Source organism: Paramisgurnus dabryanus, chromosome 22 (genome assembly GCF_030506205.2).
Source record: "Paramisgurnus dabryanus chromosome 22, PD_genome_1.1, whole genome shotgun sequence".
In the NCBI taxonomy this organism is placed as follows: domain Eukaryota; kingdom Metazoa; phylum Chordata; class Actinopteri; order Cypriniformes; family Cobitidae; genus Paramisgurnus; species Paramisgurnus dabryanus.
This window is the reverse complement of record NC_133358.1, coordinates 15,858,784-15,875,736: the sequence shown is the minus strand read 5'-3', so window position 1 is coordinate 15,875,736 and position 16,953 is coordinate 15,858,784. Positions and strand designations below refer to the sequence as shown.

Genomic DNA, 16,953 nt, shown 5'->3' with positions numbered 1-16,953 from the left:
ATCACAAGTGTCTCCTGATAACAGAAAATGAATAAAACGGTTACCTTCAAATCTTATGCTCTATAAATTTATTTTAAACTACATAACCAACACAAAATCATCTTGAAGAGCAGTTTCCTGAAAAGGGCTTACATCCAGTCAAAGACTCACATGCATGTATGAGCTCTCTTGACTTAAAACAGCTTGCACTGACATATTTTAACATACATCAATGCCATTGTTTTGTCTCAAGTCTAGTAATGTTTTTGAATAGTTTGCTTGTAGAAATTACTTAAATGTCCTAATGTGACTAAGGCCTAGCCCTGGCTTAATCTAAACTAGGGATGCTTAACGATTAATCGCGATTAATCGATAGCAGAATAAAAGTTTTTGTTTACATCATATATGTGTGTGAACTGTGTATAATAATTATGTATATATAAATATGCACACATTCATGTATAATAAGAAAAAAAATATTTATATATTAGGTATTTATATTTATATATAATATAAATTATAAATAAATATACAAATGTATATACACATGTAAACATTTCTTAAATATATACATGCATGTGTGTGCATTTATTTATACAAAGTTATTATATACAGTTCACACATATATATGATGTAAACAAAAACTTTTATTCTGCTATCGATTAATTGCGATTAATCGTTAAGCACCCCTAATCTAAACCATGTCTGGGAAACTGCCCAAGAGTATTTTGATAGCATTAGTTATTTGTTAGACAGCACTGAAACAGACTCACCTGAGGACGCAGGTAATGATGCAGGTGTGATGACCAGAAGAGTAACAAACAGAAAAAGAGACATCTCAAGTGCTCTAAATAGACAAACATCAAAACACTTTAAGTGCTTATTGCTTAATTCACTGTTTTAACCATGCCAAAACACAAAAAAATACCCATACAATGGAGAAACCTTACCTACAGCAGTACAGTCAGACACTCAAAGCAGAAGTCTAAAAATGATTTCCTGTTACAACAGATGACAGCTTGTCACTTTAGTATTAGTAAGCAAATTATGTGGGGGTATCTTTATTCAGAAGTTCAACCGTGTGTAAGACAGGTAAAACAAGACTCTAACAAAATGTACAGCATCAACCATACAAGTAGAGTGTAAAATAATTTTCATACGTCTAAATAATAAAATACCATTTTAAAATACACGAACATGATTTCAGTAAATAAGCATTAGAATAAGACTATTCTACCTAAACTTTTCTGTTGTACTTCTTCATTTGCGAACTCAATGTTTGTCAGCCCAGTGGCTAAGACAGCTTGCTATTAAGATCTGTATGGTTCTCCAATAGTTTATTTAAATCCCACTGGCAATGTTCTGTTCAAGAATGCAGTATGTATGCAAATTAAACAAACACAACACAATCTGGTATTGTTAAATAGTTTCTTTATTTAAGAAAGTCCAGAACACAAAAAACAGAGCACTTAAAACACTTGACGGTAGTTCGTTAAAATTTGCATGGGGAATGTTGCTTATATTTTTTGTTCCTCAACATGAAATAACTTGTGTAAATGGGGCACTATTGTTCAGTACTCATCACTAAGATGAAATCTTTCATTTGCCCTTCTTGAATTTTCCTGGTGTAGCACTTGTCTTCTGCTTCTTTTTGGCAGAGCCCTTTATTTCTGGTTCCTATTTAAATAAGCAAAGTAACATCATTTAAACAAGACTATCTTTACAGAGCATGTTTCCTTGCAATTATCTGCCACAGACAGACAAACAATTAGCCAGACAATGAATCACTCTCATGGCATTTAGATGTTCAAAAAACTTCCATCACAACAATATAAATGTATCAGTGTTTCCCCTACCATTATATTAGCAAGACAACCACCATTTAACCCTTGTATTATGCCCTGAGTCAATTTGACACGTTTTAATTTTAAAGTTGGTGGGAAAAAAAAGTTTATTCTTGAAATTTTGTGACTTTCTCATTTATGGCCATGAACATGCAAAATTGGGATACGCTGATATGTTTTTAAGTGTACACAAATAATTTGGGTTCATGGGTCAATTTGACCCACATTTTCTTTTGTCCCAAAGCAACTGTACAAACCCAAATTAAATATGTTTTCAGTGTTTGTTGCTATATTGGTGTTTTACTATCCTGAAATGGGGTAAAAATGCTTCTCCTCACTCTTTTGAGTACTGAAAATGACCTTTACAGACACAGATAGTAAAAGTGAGCTATTATTTCTATTTACAATGTATATAAAACACTAAAGTTATTTTTTATCCAGACATTGTCACTTTTTCTCATTTATGTCGAGTTCAGACTGCAAGGTTTTAAGAAATTGCCGAAAAATGCCCGAAATCGATGCTCGTGCACACAATCACACAGTGTGAATTATCAATGATGTGATCTGAGAGAATCCCGGACGAGTCCCCGACACCCGTGAGATATCTGGCATGCTAAATATCTGGACCTGTCTGCCATTCAAAATCATGCCGTGTGAAATGTGTTTTGACTGAAAATAACATCGGCGATGACCTACAGCCAATAAGAGAGCAACATACATGACAACTGGAAGTCTTCCCAACCATTTCCTCCTTCATAATCTTTATTTCTTCTTCTTTCTGCTGCAAATGAGCGCACATGTAATTTGTATGGTAAGCTTCTTGCAGGCTACCATTTTTAATAATAATCCCAGTCTCACATGAGAACTCTGGTCTTGCACGCGTGTCCTTGCTTTGTTTCTTTCGCATCACTTCTCGCGTAAGTTTGGTTGTGAGACGTAGTTTGCGGGCCGGGACAAATTTGTCGGCGATTCTTCCTACGGTAAAGTCATGCAGTATGAAAACCCTTGTCGTCAATCCATCATGCAGTCTGAAACAGCAGCGACTGAATGCTACCCCAGATAGTCACGCAGTGTGAAAACATCTGTGACCCGACTAGTTTGAAAATCATGCAGTCTGAACTCGGCATAAGGGCCATGAACATGCATGCAAAAGTTAGGTTACACGAAGGTGGGTTTTTTTTAAGACAATTAACGATTTTTTTTTATGATTTTTATGTTTGCGGGTCAATTTGACCCATATTTTTTGTTCCAATGCATCTGTAGACACAAATTCAATACATTTATTGTGTATATGTTGGAGTTTTTACTACCCTGGAAAGGAAAAAGTGAGCTTTTGCTCACTATTTTCAGTACTTATGAAGACTTCCTCAGACACAGAAAAGTAGAAGTGAACTATTTCTATTTTCAATTAATATGAAATACTATGTAAATACTATGTAAAGCAGATGAATTCAGACTCACAGAAAATCCATTTGTGCCCCACCAAACATGACAGCAAAACTGTCTCAAAATGACTCAAACTACACATTTAACTGTGATGATGTGATTGGTTACAGGTTTGTGTACACAGAGAAATGTGTAAAGGATAAAAGTATACATACATACGCATGCAAGCACATTACAACAAGCTAACTGGATAATATTGTCTAATGTCTTTTGAATATGGTTAATTTAGAAGACATCTAATATTTTGCTGATACTGTCTGTTGTGCCCTTGTTGTAAAATTGGGGTATCCCATGCGTAGAATTAGTTCAAGGTTGTATGATTCTTTGATTAAAATAAAAATTTGATCAACTGTGCATAATTACATGTGAAGCAAATGAGTTACAAAAATACAAAATATTTACAATAATGCAGTCATTTTGGGGGAAAATGTGAATAACTGCATTGGCAGGTTGATTTAAATTTTCTTTCTGCACTCCTAAAATGTTAATCTGGAGCCCTCTTACATAGAAAATGAATAGGAGAGTATTTGCTGTCATTAAAAGAAACACAAGAACACCATGATTCCTTTAAGTGTTTGTGTCAGTGTCCGCCAACCCCACCCACCAAAAGCTGTAAATCTATGAGAAACACTGTGTACATTTAATAGCCAGCTATTGCTCGGGCATCACTGTTCATAATTTCACAAGCTAAGCCCTATCGACACAAACACACATGCATTAAATCATACCTTGCGTTTGGAGGAGATTGATCCAGTAACAGTGAAGAATGTGTCGAGTCTGCCCTGGGTGCTTCCTTGTCTACTCTTCATGATCTTCTTGCAACCATTACGAATACGGTCTTCACTGTGAACACACGAGTTTAAAACTTTAAACATATGCCTGAGATGTCTTTAAAATTTGTAACATACATCACAGGGTTAAAAAGCATGAAACCTCAATCAGTCATACCTGAACTGCTTCTCAGCACACATGAACTGAATCAGTGCCTCCTCATCAGGTTCATTCCACTTGAGGTCGACAGTACCGCAGTCCACAACCTCAGGCTCCAAGAAGAGACCCCGAGCCTCTTTATACAGCCAGTCTTCTGGTGCTGGATGCTTCTGCAGAACAAACCAAAGACCAAAAAATAATTTCAAAGAGAAACAGCGTTTATAAAAGATAAAAGCAAAATACAAAAAAATCTGGCCCTTCATATTGACATGCAGTTTTACTAGTACAGATTAACTACTGTCAGTTAATATAGAAATGAAAAAAAAAATTAAATGCACTGACAAAGATGAAAGAAAACACTTCCTGGACAGGGCTTATGCTAGTCTCGGACTAAAATGTATGTTTGAGCTGCCTTAATTTTGCCCTGACACATCTTAACATCCATCAATGCCATTTATTTGTCTCAAGATGCACACCAGTAATTGATTATGTAAGGTTTGTTTGTAAAAACTACTTAAATGTCCTAATAGAACTAAGGCATAGCCCTGGATTAATCTAAACCCTGCCCCTAAAACATAGAAAGTAAAACATGAAAGTGGTCCCTAAATGCAGCCTACAAAGAAACCCACAGACGCCCCTAGAGGTCACTATTAGAACTACACAATATTGTGGTAAAAAGTGGATCACTCTAGTATATAATAAACAGTAAAAAAAAATGTTTTAATCATGTAAATCATAAAAATCAGACTTTAGGGTAAATATACGTACATTTGGGTCAATATTATCAAGAATCTCTTCAATAGAGCCGTGCAGTTTAATGAGGTCGATGGCTCTCTTGGGTCCAATTCCTTTAATAGTACCACAGTAATCGCAGCCCAGCAGGATACACAGGTCAATGAACTGAGAAAGACATATATTAGAAATTGAGTAAGCATTTATATCTAAATATATTCTCACTCTAAAATTAAGAGAAGTGTAATGTAACGTAAAGGAAGCTAATAGTCTTACCTGCTGGTGTGTCAAAGCCATATCTTGCAGAATTCGACTGAAGTGAAACTCTTGGATAGGAAGCTTTCTAGGTTTTTAAAAAAACAACTACAGCTTAACATTTGAAATCTGCTTGCTTATATACATACATACATACATAACCAATATTTCCATATCAACAATCTCAGTATGAGATTTAACAGCCATGCATACTTTGCTTCACTGGCTGTTAGATGCCTTAACAGGACAGATGTTCCAAATGTCAGACCATCCATATCTTCTGTTGCTGTGGCGTACACCTTCCCTGTCTTCACCAGAGCAGCACAGCTTGCCTCAGCTTCACATGGAGCCTTGACATAAACACACCCAATTTTAAACTCTCAACGAATGAATGCAAATATTTCTATCAAACAAACACAAAGTATTTTCTTTACCTCAATGTATGGCACGCCCATTAGCGTAAGTAGCCTCTTGCATTCATCATTGTGTTGTTTGGTGACCTTTACTAGACGCTTGCTAAATTTATCAATGTTCTCCTGTTCACCTGTGAGAAAAAAGATTGGGAAAAAGATCCTTAATAAAAGGTCAACCAATAGAAGATGTGAAAAGCTAGAGAACAGGAAAACAAATAGGATATTTGATACAGATTAATATCGTTCAGTGTGCACCTGCTTCTTGTGCCTGAGCTAAAAGTTTCTCAGCCTCTGCTCTTCTCTCTCCTCTCTTCTCCAGCTGCGAATAAAGAAGACACCTTAAATATTAGCTTTACTACACAGTATTACATTTAATTCATTGATCCTCAATGTTTTCAAGTTAATAAGAGTCTCTGATGCACCTCTCCTGACTTCAGGTGGGGAGGTTTCCCATCAAACACATACACAGGCTTGATGCCACTCTCTAACATTCGGATGGTCCTGTAGAACATGCCCATGAGGTGGCTGGGGACGAAGCAAATTAAATTTGCATTGTTACAACAACACTTAATGAGCTTAAGTTATTAGATAAGAAAACATATGACGTTTTATACCTAGTGGTCTCTCCATCTTCATTCTGTAAAACATTACCATCCTGTCTGACCGCAATCAAAAATTGATAGATGCACATGGATGCATCAATTGCAATCTTCCTTCCTATATGCATATGTAAATAGAAAATATTAGTACGTTAATCTCACATTCTGACTGCCAAAAACAAAATATAGTCATAAAAATTGTCATTGTTATAAAGTTGACCAAAAACTTTGGTAATCTTCCACAGCTGAATTTATCATAGTAACATGATTAAACCCCTTCTGTCCTTTAAAAATCTGGCTCACCAAAGAAGCTTTTGATGTCTTGCTCCTTGATGGCTGAAGGCGCGTGATCTGCAATCAGCTTTGCAAGCCCGTGAATTCCCATAGTGATGAATTGTATGACTGTGAGAACTCCAAAAATGATAAAAACAACACATAAATACGTGCATATCTTTGTCAGAGACATATAATAACAATTAATTATAATATGGGTCGTAGTTTAAGACTCATATTGACCATTACAAGCTGACCGTACATCAGTATGACGAATAAACAAAAAGGAAACAGTTATGTAAAACACAGCTTTAAAGAAATATATTATAAAAATGATTTATCCACACATACATTAACTGCTGGACTGATAATAACTGTTAAACAAGATGCAAAGCAAACTTACCGATAAAAAATGTGCGTATTTTTGTTTCTCACAGTGAGGCCACTCAATTCCACACGCAAGCGCGAAAGAAAGCACTTATTTCGCGCGAAAATCCAAATACAGGCATTAATAGTCAAACTCCGCACGGCGCCCCTTAAAGGCGATCGAATCGATTTTTCGAAATTGTTTGGTGTGGTCTTCGAGGGGAAAAAATTGATAAAGCGTCTCTATCGATTGGATGCGATTAGTAAGACTGGAAAGGAACATAACAGCTCAACAGCGGTGTTGCTGCTGACGTTTATTTGGACTTTAAATGGATACTTAACGCTGTCTTTGATCGATCCTAAAGTTAAATTTACGAATTACATATACATTAAAAGAGCATGTTAAACCAGACCAAGGTGATATGTGGTAGCCCCGCCCATACCGGAAAAGTCCGAATGAGAGTATTTTTATTTGTTAGGTGACGTGGATTCGCCTGTAGTGCTGCTGTTCTCGACCTTTTAACCGTTTCATCGTTAAAATAACGATCGGATATCGTTATTCACGCTGCGCATCCTTCACATAAATGTTTAGAGATGACATTACACATAAGCGTGTGTTGACGAGATTTTAAAAAGAAAGAAGCAAAGCATCTGAAACAGGTTTGGTCCATTTCTCTGACGCGGAAGTGATCAGCGCATATAAGCAAAAGCAAAATTATAAATGATGCATTAAAAACTGAAGGGTAAAGACTAATTGATTTGTTTATTGTGTTTTTATGATTCAGGCAGATGTTTAACCATCCAAAACTGATCTTAATTTACCTGCAATAGATCTAATTTGGCTTCAAAATAAACCTTTAAATTATAGTCTTTTTATACTAAAATCATAATTTAATTTATTTATTTAATGAAATGTTTCTATTGTAAAGCCTATTATAAATGTATTTGACAACATTCAAATATTTAGTTAAAACTGACTTTTATGCTTTAGAGAAAGTGGGTAATAGCTACTTTCACTATATAATTTAAGTTTATCATTTTAAAAGCTCTCATGATGTGACTTAAGGAAATGACAAAACACCATAAGGTTTTTTCAAATAGAGAATTGCATACTACCCATGTGTCATTTATAATCTTAATGTTTGTAACTGTACGTTTTGTTTGCATAGTTACTAAATTACAGTCTTTATATTGTCACTGGCAGGTGTTGTCATGACAGGAAGACAGGAATGTTTGGGCCCGCTCATCGCTGGTCGAATTATGAGGCTCTGTGTTTTGGTTCTGTGCCTGTTGCCTCATATTGGCTGGGCTGTTAGTTACAAGCAAGGAGATCCGGTGATCTTATATGTTAACAAAGTTGGTCCATATCACAACCCCCAGGAAACCTATCACTATTACACACTCCCGGTCTGTAGACCAAAGGAGGTGAGTGTGTGAGATTGTAACACTGTAAATAATTATTTAAGATAATACTTCTGTATAATAAATTGAAACTTGCTGTCAATTTGTTTGTTTAATAATTTATGTTAATTAATATGTTTGCAGATTCGTCACAAGTCTTTAAGTTTGGGAGAGGTTTTAGATGGAGACCGTATGGCTGAGTCTCTTTACAACATCCGTTTTATGGAAAACTCTGACAGACAGATACTGTGTGAACTCAATCTTTCTGAAAAAGAGGTAATTTATTCACATTCATCCATGTTTACAAAAGGTTTACATTTATGCCTTTGGCAGAGGTTTTTATCCAAAGTGACTTTTAGTGCATTTAAGGTATACAGTAAGGATTCAAAACCAAAACCTTTGAGTCAACTGGTCAAGCACTGCTTTAGATGCACAAAGTTGACTCCAACTCAAATCAAACATACCTGAACCAGCTAGTCAAGGTTTTCAGGTTCATAAGAAAAGTAGTGGGTGTGTAAAAGCAGGTTTGTGACATAATACTCTGCAGGATGGTTGGTCGTCTAAAGCACGGCTTTTTGAAAGCCACAATGTGCAATATTAGGGATTTTCTAGTGTTTTACAATTTATACATATTTAAAATTACAGGTGGAGCAGTTGCGAGAGGCGGTGGAGGAGCTGTTTTACTTTGAGTTTGTCCTAGATGAAATTCCCATTTGGGGTTTCGTGGGATACATGGAAGAGAGTGGATTCCTGCCTCATAGTCACAAGGTCTTTATATAGTTCTTTATTACATGCACACACACAGATTCGTGCTCTTTTTCTGGCTTCTTCATCATTGGCCCCAAGAAGTATTTGACACTTGAACAATAGGTGTTATGGTTTTCAATGCTTTAGATAGCCAGATATCTAACCAAGTCAACTGTGTCTGAATATGAGGAGCTCAGATGCAAAAGACCCTAAATGTCATGTCCATCAAAAATGAAATAATAATGATATTAATCAAATACTCTCGGCACGTTTTATATGTTTGCCAAGTAATTTCGCTTCAAATTCACCTAATCCTGGTCTCAGACCATTCAAAAACATCACTTTGTTGGCAGAATCCGTTAAGTGGCATATCGGTTTTTCAGCAAAGCCCTCTAAGTGCGAAGAATAACAAGATTGTTTAACCCCGTTAAAGGAGGTTTACTGAATATATTATGCTATTGACTGAACTTTTGAGCCTTTTACCTTTATTCAGAAAGGATAGTGAAGAGTGACTGCAGAGTTTTTTATAAATGGAGATATTTGCATGTACACTGATGGATTTGCCACAAAAGACTTTCAATGAATTGACATTTTGTGAGAACAAGGCATTTAACTACCAACTAATAACATTTTCATTGCCATTAAAGTGAAATTACTGAACCTAAACATAAGAGCCTGGTGATAAAAATGCTAATTTACAAGAAAACATGTCAGACGCACTTAGAAGGTTTTGCATCTTTTATATATTTATGTTCTTTGACTATTTCGATATAGCCTAAGTAGTGAACTGTGGATCTCTAAATTCGCCTTTTTTTTACATCAGGTGGGATTATGGACACACTTGGACTTCAACATCGAGTATAACGGTGACAATGTGATCTTTGCCAATGTGTCTGTGAAAGATGTGAAGCCCGTGCCATTAGAAGAAGGTGTTGGAGGAGCCGGTCACGGCACTGGTGGCTCTCTATCGATCACCCACACCTACAGCGTACGCTGGTTTGAGAGCACATTGCCTCACTCTCGCCGGGCAGAGCGTCTCAGAGACTATTCGTTTTTTCCCAAGACTCTGGAGATCCACTGGCTGTCCATCATCAACTCACTGGTGCTGGTGGTGCTCCTGCTGGGCTTCGTCATCATCATCCTCATGAGGGTGCTGAAGAATGACTTTGCCAGGTTAGAAGCATCAGAAATTAACACGTTTGCAGAAAGTTTGATCAAATGTGAATGAATGTCTGTTTAAATCAAAGAGGGAAAGACAGGATCAAAAATTAAATGGATTTTGATGGTAAAATTATAGATGGTTATTCATTCACATGTGCAGATTAGTTACAATAATTTGTATTTTAATGAAAATGAATAATAATCGCATAATTCTTTTGATTTGCTTGATTCTGATTGGCCAGTCGCGACAGGTTTGTTATGTAAGGGATAATGTAGAGGCAGCCGGTAGTTATCCAGAACTAAGCCCCGACAGTGTGATCAGGCGGACGCGAAGCGGAGGGTCTTGTATCACACTGAAGGGGCTTATTTCCCGATAACTACCGGCTGCCTCTACATTATCCCGCTTATTACACGGCTACTTGCCACATAAGAAAAAAAACTGGACATGAATATGAATTTGAAACATTTTATTGGCATATTTGTTTTAAATTAACATTTTTATCCTTCCGCGAAACTTTGCACAGATGCATAAAATAATCGTAATACCTTATTAAGATCCTCTGCTTCATACTTGTCTGTCTCAATTTTTTTCTCTTTTAGCCAGTCTTTGAGAAGTTTTAATGCCCATTCGGTATTTTTTTGTGTGTTGGCTTCGTAGCTGTCATGCTCTATTTTGTCAAGTTCTGTCTCAGTAAGCTCTCTGTGTCTTGTCTTTGTTCGTTCTTCTATCCACTGGTTAAATGTTTGGTTTTTTTCTGTACATGTTAAAATGAATGTCAAAATGTTGTGGTTGTCCAGTGTTTGTCACAAGATGGCGCCAAACAGTAATCTTTATTGGCGCGGAGCGATTTTAATCATACAAGCAGTACCGGCTATGCGTTATTACTTTGGAGCGGTTATTATTTGAAAAGAACGAACCTGCAAATGTCTCAACTGACCAATCAGAATCAAGCATTCCAGAGAGCCGTGTAATAAGACCAAATAACAACCGCTCAACACTAATAACTCATCGTAATCCGGATGCTGCAAATATGCTATCCAGTTGCTTTTAATAACATGTTTGACAGTATATTTACAAATTATTAATCCAAATAGGTGTGTTCGTGACATTTGAACGTCTTGCCTTATCTTAAAATCGAATGTAAATGGGTTTTCCCCACGGAAGGTCTGTATTCATTAAAAATTTTAATTGTAAATTGTATTTATATAGCACTATAAAACACGAGTCAACGAGTAATTAAATGCATAAAACCACACACACAAAGACATCGAAGGATATAAAAAAGAAAACTTACATAGACAAAAAGCAGCAAGTGACAAACTCATGGATTATAACCCTTCTTTAATAAGTAAAGGGTATACAAAGTACCTCTATGAAAAAAATGAAGCTAGACAGCTATGCATGCTCTGCGTCATGCAAGAAAACACTGGTTTAAATGTCTGTAACAGGTTTTTCTGTACCATAAGGTCAGTATTAATATCACTATCTAGTCTATTTTCTTGAGTCATTGGTTCTTGAAAGGGTGTGCCAGGTTTTACCTTACAGTTTTTCAGACAGAGGATGAGTCGTGAGCTGATTGTCGTGGCATTGGCAAAATTAAAAAAAAAACTGATGTGGGACTTTTAGTGATTTTCTTGTGCCTGTCTGCTTTGCGTCGTGCCTAACAATACTCTTTATCCGTGACTTATTCCACAATGTAGCACAGCCTCTCGTACCTTATTGATTACACAGGTTGTGTACATGGTAAACAGACACTGTACTTAATTATATTGTCACTGAGATATTAATTAGATTCTAAAATGGGTGGTACATGTTTATTGCACATTCAGTTAGCAGCCTAGTTAGTGCACTAGGGAGCAAGTTTGTGTTTTTCAACCATTACATTTACCTCTGCTGTTCCCTGAGAACCTGCTTAGAGATAGTGACTTCATCTAATGCCCTTTAGGCCGAATAAATCGTTGCATTAGGCTCCACGGTCTTAATTTAATTTGCAAACAGTTTTCCTATTGCAAGGTAATGTAGTCTGAAGGATTGCAGTGCGCTGACTCCATAAACTGTGTACTGTGTAACACATTATTTATGAGCAAGTGGAAGGAAATCTGATAATAAAATTAACAGGTATCATCAAATCCCATCTCTGTTTGCTTCTTCAGGTATAATGTGGAGGAGGATGGAGGTTGTGATGACTTGGATCAGGGAGATAACGGATGGAAAATCATTCACACGGATGTCTTTCGCTTCCCGTCGTGCAAGAGCCTTCTGTGTGCCGTGCTAGGGGTCGGAGCGCAGTTTTTGACACTGGCCACAGGTGCTGCATTATGGAAAATGTTTGTCAGCAGATTAAAAATCACAAAATTTATTTTTACTTAAGTGAACATTTGAATGATTGTCTCGTTTTTTGTGTGTGTGTTTTTTTACCATTAGTAGTATCTGCATTAGGCTGAGATTAGGGGTGAGAATGAGTCGGGGAAAAAAGAAAGATTATGATCTGTAAATAGATCCTAACAGTATGAATGTTTTCTTGTTGCTTTAGGAATCATTGTAATGGCATTGCTTGGGATGTTTAATGTCCATCGCCACGGTGCCATAAACTCAGCAGCGATTGTACTGTACGCTCTCACAAGCTGTGTGTCAGGTTACTGTTCCTGCAGCTTCTACACACAGATCCAGGGTCAGCGCTGGGTCTGGAACATTATACTTACCTCTGCACTTTTCTCTGGTAAGATACATTAATCGTCTGTGTATCTTTATAGGTAGTAATTACAGTATATCATTCATATATTATGTATAACCTCCTTTTTAGTAGTAAGCACAGTGGAATGACCTTTAGATTTGCCAAAATATATATTTAACTAGATCACAATGTTGGAGACTGTATCCCACAATGCAACCCAACTTGACCTTCAATTCCCAGAATGATGGATAAAATACGGTTTTACACAGAATGTAGTATACAGTTTTTTTTTTTTTTTTTTAATGCTATGTAGTAAGCTAGTATGCATTTAGTATTCCATTCCAAATATCGTTTTGGAAAATAAAAAATCTTTCTCCCTCATTCTTCACTAGGTCCCCTCTTCTTCACCTGGAGTGTGGTAAATTCTGTTCATTGGTGGAGTGGGTCGACCCAGGCCCTGCCTGCCACCACTGTGCTTCTGCTGTTAGCTGCATGGTTGCTGGTGGGCTTTCCACTCACTGTCATTGGTGGAATCGTTGGAAAGAACAGAGCCGGCAACTTCCAAGCACCATGTCGCACACGCAACATACCACGTCAGATTCCCCAGCAGCCCTGGTACAAACACACGGCCGTACACATGGCCATCGGAGGCTTCCTGCCTTTCAGGTGAGCAGTGAACTTTTCTTTATAGTAAAATAAAACAGTAAGTTTTTGATGTACCTGACACCACTTAATAAAAAAAAAATAGCCAAGAAAATAACTGTGCAAAGCAATAAAGCAATAAAAACAAGCATGTAAAAACTGGCAAAATCTTGTTTTTTATAATTATACATTAAACTTAAAAAAAACAATATTATTGCATTGCAATACGATAATGCTTTAAGTTTGTAAAATTCTAATTTAATACATTTAAAAACTAAACTTTTATGACAACATATTCACATTCTTTATGGGTAAAAAAGCATCACTCTTACATCAAAATAAAATCATTGTTTTACAGTTGTGTTAAAAAAAAATAGCAGTGCAACATCAGTAACGTGATAAACCACTGTTATTAGTAGCAGTAATATTTCTGCATTAGAAATTATTTACTTACATAGAAAACAATAGATCCATTTGGTAACTATGTTCTGAGTTATTTACTCATTTATTGAAAGTGGCATGATCAAAATAATAGCAGTGTGAAGTTATATTACAAAATGAGTTTGTTCTCTGAAAAGAAACAGGTGTTTGTTTGTTATAAAATACATCTGCTGCTGAATTTCCTAGTGAAATGAGCCTTCCTAACATTGCTTGGAGGAAAACTTAATTTGATTAAAACGTTGATTTGAGAAAGGGAAAGTCTAAAAAATGCAGCAAAGTTTAGGATGCTCAGCTAAAATGATCTCAAATGCTTTAAAGGGGACATATCATGAAAGTCTAACTTTTTTCATGTTTAAGTGCTATAATTGGGTCCCCAGTGCTTCTATCAATCTAGAAAATGTGAAAAATAAGTACTCAGTAACTTAGTTTTGGTAAACCATTCTCTGAAAGCATGTGAAAAAATAGGTCCTTAAAATTTGGCTTCCCTTGTGATGTCAGGAGGGGATCATAATGCCCCTTAATCTGCACTATCCAACCACGGCACTGCCATTTAGTGCAGAGATCAGCTCATTTGCATTTTAAAGGACACACCCAAAAACGGCACATTTTTGCTTACACCTACAATGTGGCAATTTTAACATGCTATAATACATTATCTAGATGATATTTTAAACTAAAACTTCACATATGTACTCTGGAGACACCAAAGATTTATTTTACATCTTTAAAAAAGTCTTGTGAAATGTCCCCTTTAAAATGGGAACAAAAACCTAAAGCACATGGAAGAAAGCAAGCAACCTAAAACAGTTTGAAGAATAGTCAGGATGGCAAAGATTCAGCATATAATTTATTTTAAAATAATACAGAGCATCATAGCAGAAAAAAATTGTGACTGGAAGAAAATGTCTAGTTGAATTATTTAATCAGTCTTGCATTATATCTGTCTAAATCTTTATTTCCCATTTGCCGTGTCCCCCTTGCAGTGCCATCTCAGTCGAACTTTACTACATCTTTGCCACTGTGTGGGGTCGTGAACACTACACGCTGTACGGTATCCTGCTGTGTGTCTTTGCCATTTTGCTCTCCGTGGGCGCCTGCATCTCTGTGGCACTCACCTACTTCCTGCTCTCAGGCGAGGACTACCGATGGTGGTGGAGAAGCATCCTGAGCACCGGATCCACCGGCATCTTTATATTCGTTTACTCTCTCTTCTACTACCACAATCGCTCCAACATGAGCGGCCTTGTACAGAGCGTTGAATTCTTCGGATATTCTTTGCTCACCGCGTTTGTTTTCTCTCTCATGCTGGGAACTGTTTCATTCTGGGCCTCTCTGGCTTTCATCCGTTATATCTACCGTAGCCTTAAGATGGACTGAAGAGAAAAGCTGACTACTTCCGTCGCACTGCCTCAGACGGGGTAGAGCGAGAGACTCGTGGACCAGGTCCTTATGGAGCCCTGCATGAGCAGGTTTTCGTGTTGCAGAATTATACTGAACTATCAAAACTGATGCCAACTTGGGAACGGATGAAAGTGACTGACAAAAGACTAATTTAATATTTTGCTCACCAACACCCTGATACTTAAAATGCATAGATAGTTGCTAGATTATATCAAATACAGAATTATTTGAGAGTCATTTAAATGTTTTTGCTAAATGGGAAACTGTTGCATATCATGTATAGGTTGCCTACCAAGTATCCAAGCCTAAAAGTTGTGTTTTGGATTTTTTTTAATGTAGTGCATTTAAAATACAACTAAAATTTTATTGTAAAGGGATTCAGATTATAAGGGGACTGGAAATGGAGGCCTTGGTAATTATTGTTCACGTGACCATGAAGGAGATAAGGCACTTATTTTAGGTAGGTGTGTTAACTGATGATTAATATTAAGTGGATATCTGGTTATATGAATGGATCATTTTATTTTTCGGGTAAAGAGAGAGACGTGTGTTATATTGTGGGTAATATACACATTTTGACCAAAAAAAAATGTTTTGGAAGAAAAACAAATAAGGGCCTAAGAGTAATGAAGAATAGTTAATGAAAGCAATACGATGCTGTAGTCTCCATCAACTGTGATCTTTTGAATTGTAAATATACAATGTTTTCAAGTCACTTATTATAGTAAGAGAAATAAATGCGGGAGAAAGCAACAGTGGGCTGTTGTTTCAGTGAAAACCAAAAAGAACCTTAAACATCCACAGCAGTGACAGCACCTTACTGTTGAAGTGGAAAAGGGTTTTAAAAATAAAGGTGTTTAAAAGGTTCTTCACAGTGATGCCATAGAAGAACCATTACTCAAAGAACCATTCATGCAAAGGTTCTTTAAAGAACCTTTTTTTTTTTCTTACATTTTAATAATCTTTGGATATTAAAGTTTTTTTACAAAACCATTTAGACAGTAAAGCTTCTTCTATGGCGTTGTGAATCATCTTTATTTTTAAAAGAGACATATCATAAAAATCTGATTTTCCATCTTTAAGTGCTATAATTGGGTCCCCAGTGCTTCTATCAACCTAGAAAATGTAACTTAGTTTGGTAAACCATTCCCTGCAAGCATGTGAAAAAATAGGTAATTGAAATTAATCTCCCCTTGTGATGTCAGAAGTGGGCAATACCACCCCTTAATCTGTACTATCCAACCACGACACTGCCATTTAGTGCAGAGATCAACTCATTTGCATATAAAGGGACACACCCAAAACGGCACATTTTTGCTCACACCTAAAAAGTGGAAATTGTAATATGTTATAATAAACTATGATATTTTGAGCTAGAACTTCACTTATGTACTCAGATGAGAGGGGACACCAAAGATTTATTTACATTTTTTTTAAGTATTGTTAAATGTCCCCTTTAAGAGTGTATATAAAGAAAAAAGATTTTATTTTGAAAAACCAATAATGCTTTTTGTATGGCTGCAAAGAACCCATTTTGCACCACATTTCTGAAGAGTCTAAAGGTGACTGGGTTTCCTCACCTTCAAGAATTCATAATTTAAATTTTTTCTACTTTATGAATCTACTTACGTACAAATAGAATAAAATA

At 36.3% G+C, this 16,953-nt stretch overlaps 2 protein-coding genes across 5 annotated transcripts; one reads left to right on the top strand and one right to left on the bottom strand.

Annotated features, from left to right (window-relative positions):
• Positions 1–1,393: 1,393 nt before the first annotated feature.
• fen1 (flap structure-specific endonuclease 1) lies at positions 1,394–6,988 on the bottom strand. 3 transcript variants are annotated; one of them, XM_065294932.1, is made up of 12 exons: positions 6,875–6,988; positions 6,502–6,609; positions 6,214–6,316; positions 6,022–6,124; positions 5,855–5,918; positions 5,621–5,730; positions 5,400–5,536; positions 5,208–5,274; positions 4,968–5,099; positions 4,218–4,369; positions 3,998–4,112; positions 1,394–1,656 (listed from the first exon to the last, which is right to left on the bottom strand). In XM_065294932.1, the coding sequence occupies exons 2-12, from the start codon at positions 6,581–6,583 to the stop codon at positions 1,579–1,581; spliced, it is 1,143 nt and encodes a 380-aa protein (XP_065151004.1). In that variant the 5' UTR covers positions 6,584–6,609; positions 6,875–6,988; the 3' UTR covers positions 1,394–1,578. The 3 variants fall into 3 exon arrangements, with proteins under 3 accessions (XP_065151004.1, XP_065151005.1, XP_065151006.1); XM_065294933.1 differs by having other exon boundaries at positions 6,502–6,612; positions 6,876–6,983; XM_065294934.1 differs by having other exon boundaries at positions 6,502–6,618; positions 6,875–6,963.
• Positions 6,989–7,094: 106 nt separating this feature from the next.
• tm9sf1 (transmembrane 9 superfamily member 1) lies at positions 7,095–16,060 on the top strand. Of its 2 annotated transcripts, none has more exons than XM_065294930.2 (9): positions 7,095–7,497; positions 8,042–8,262; positions 8,383–8,514; positions 8,884–9,006; positions 9,809–10,158; positions 12,301–12,455; positions 12,681–12,866; positions 13,214–13,487; positions 14,888–16,060. In XM_065294930.2, exons 2-9 carry the CDS (start codon positions 8,050–8,052, stop codon positions 15,279–15,281), a joined length of 1,827 nt encoding a protein of 608 aa, XP_065151002.1. In that variant the 5' UTR covers positions 7,095–7,497; positions 8,042–8,049; the 3' UTR covers positions 15,282–16,060. The 2 variants fall into 2 exon arrangements, with proteins under 2 accessions (XP_065151002.1, XP_065151003.1); XM_065294931.2 differs by having other exon boundaries at positions 7,095–7,580.
• The last annotated feature ends 893 nt before the right edge of the window (positions 16,061–16,953 follow it).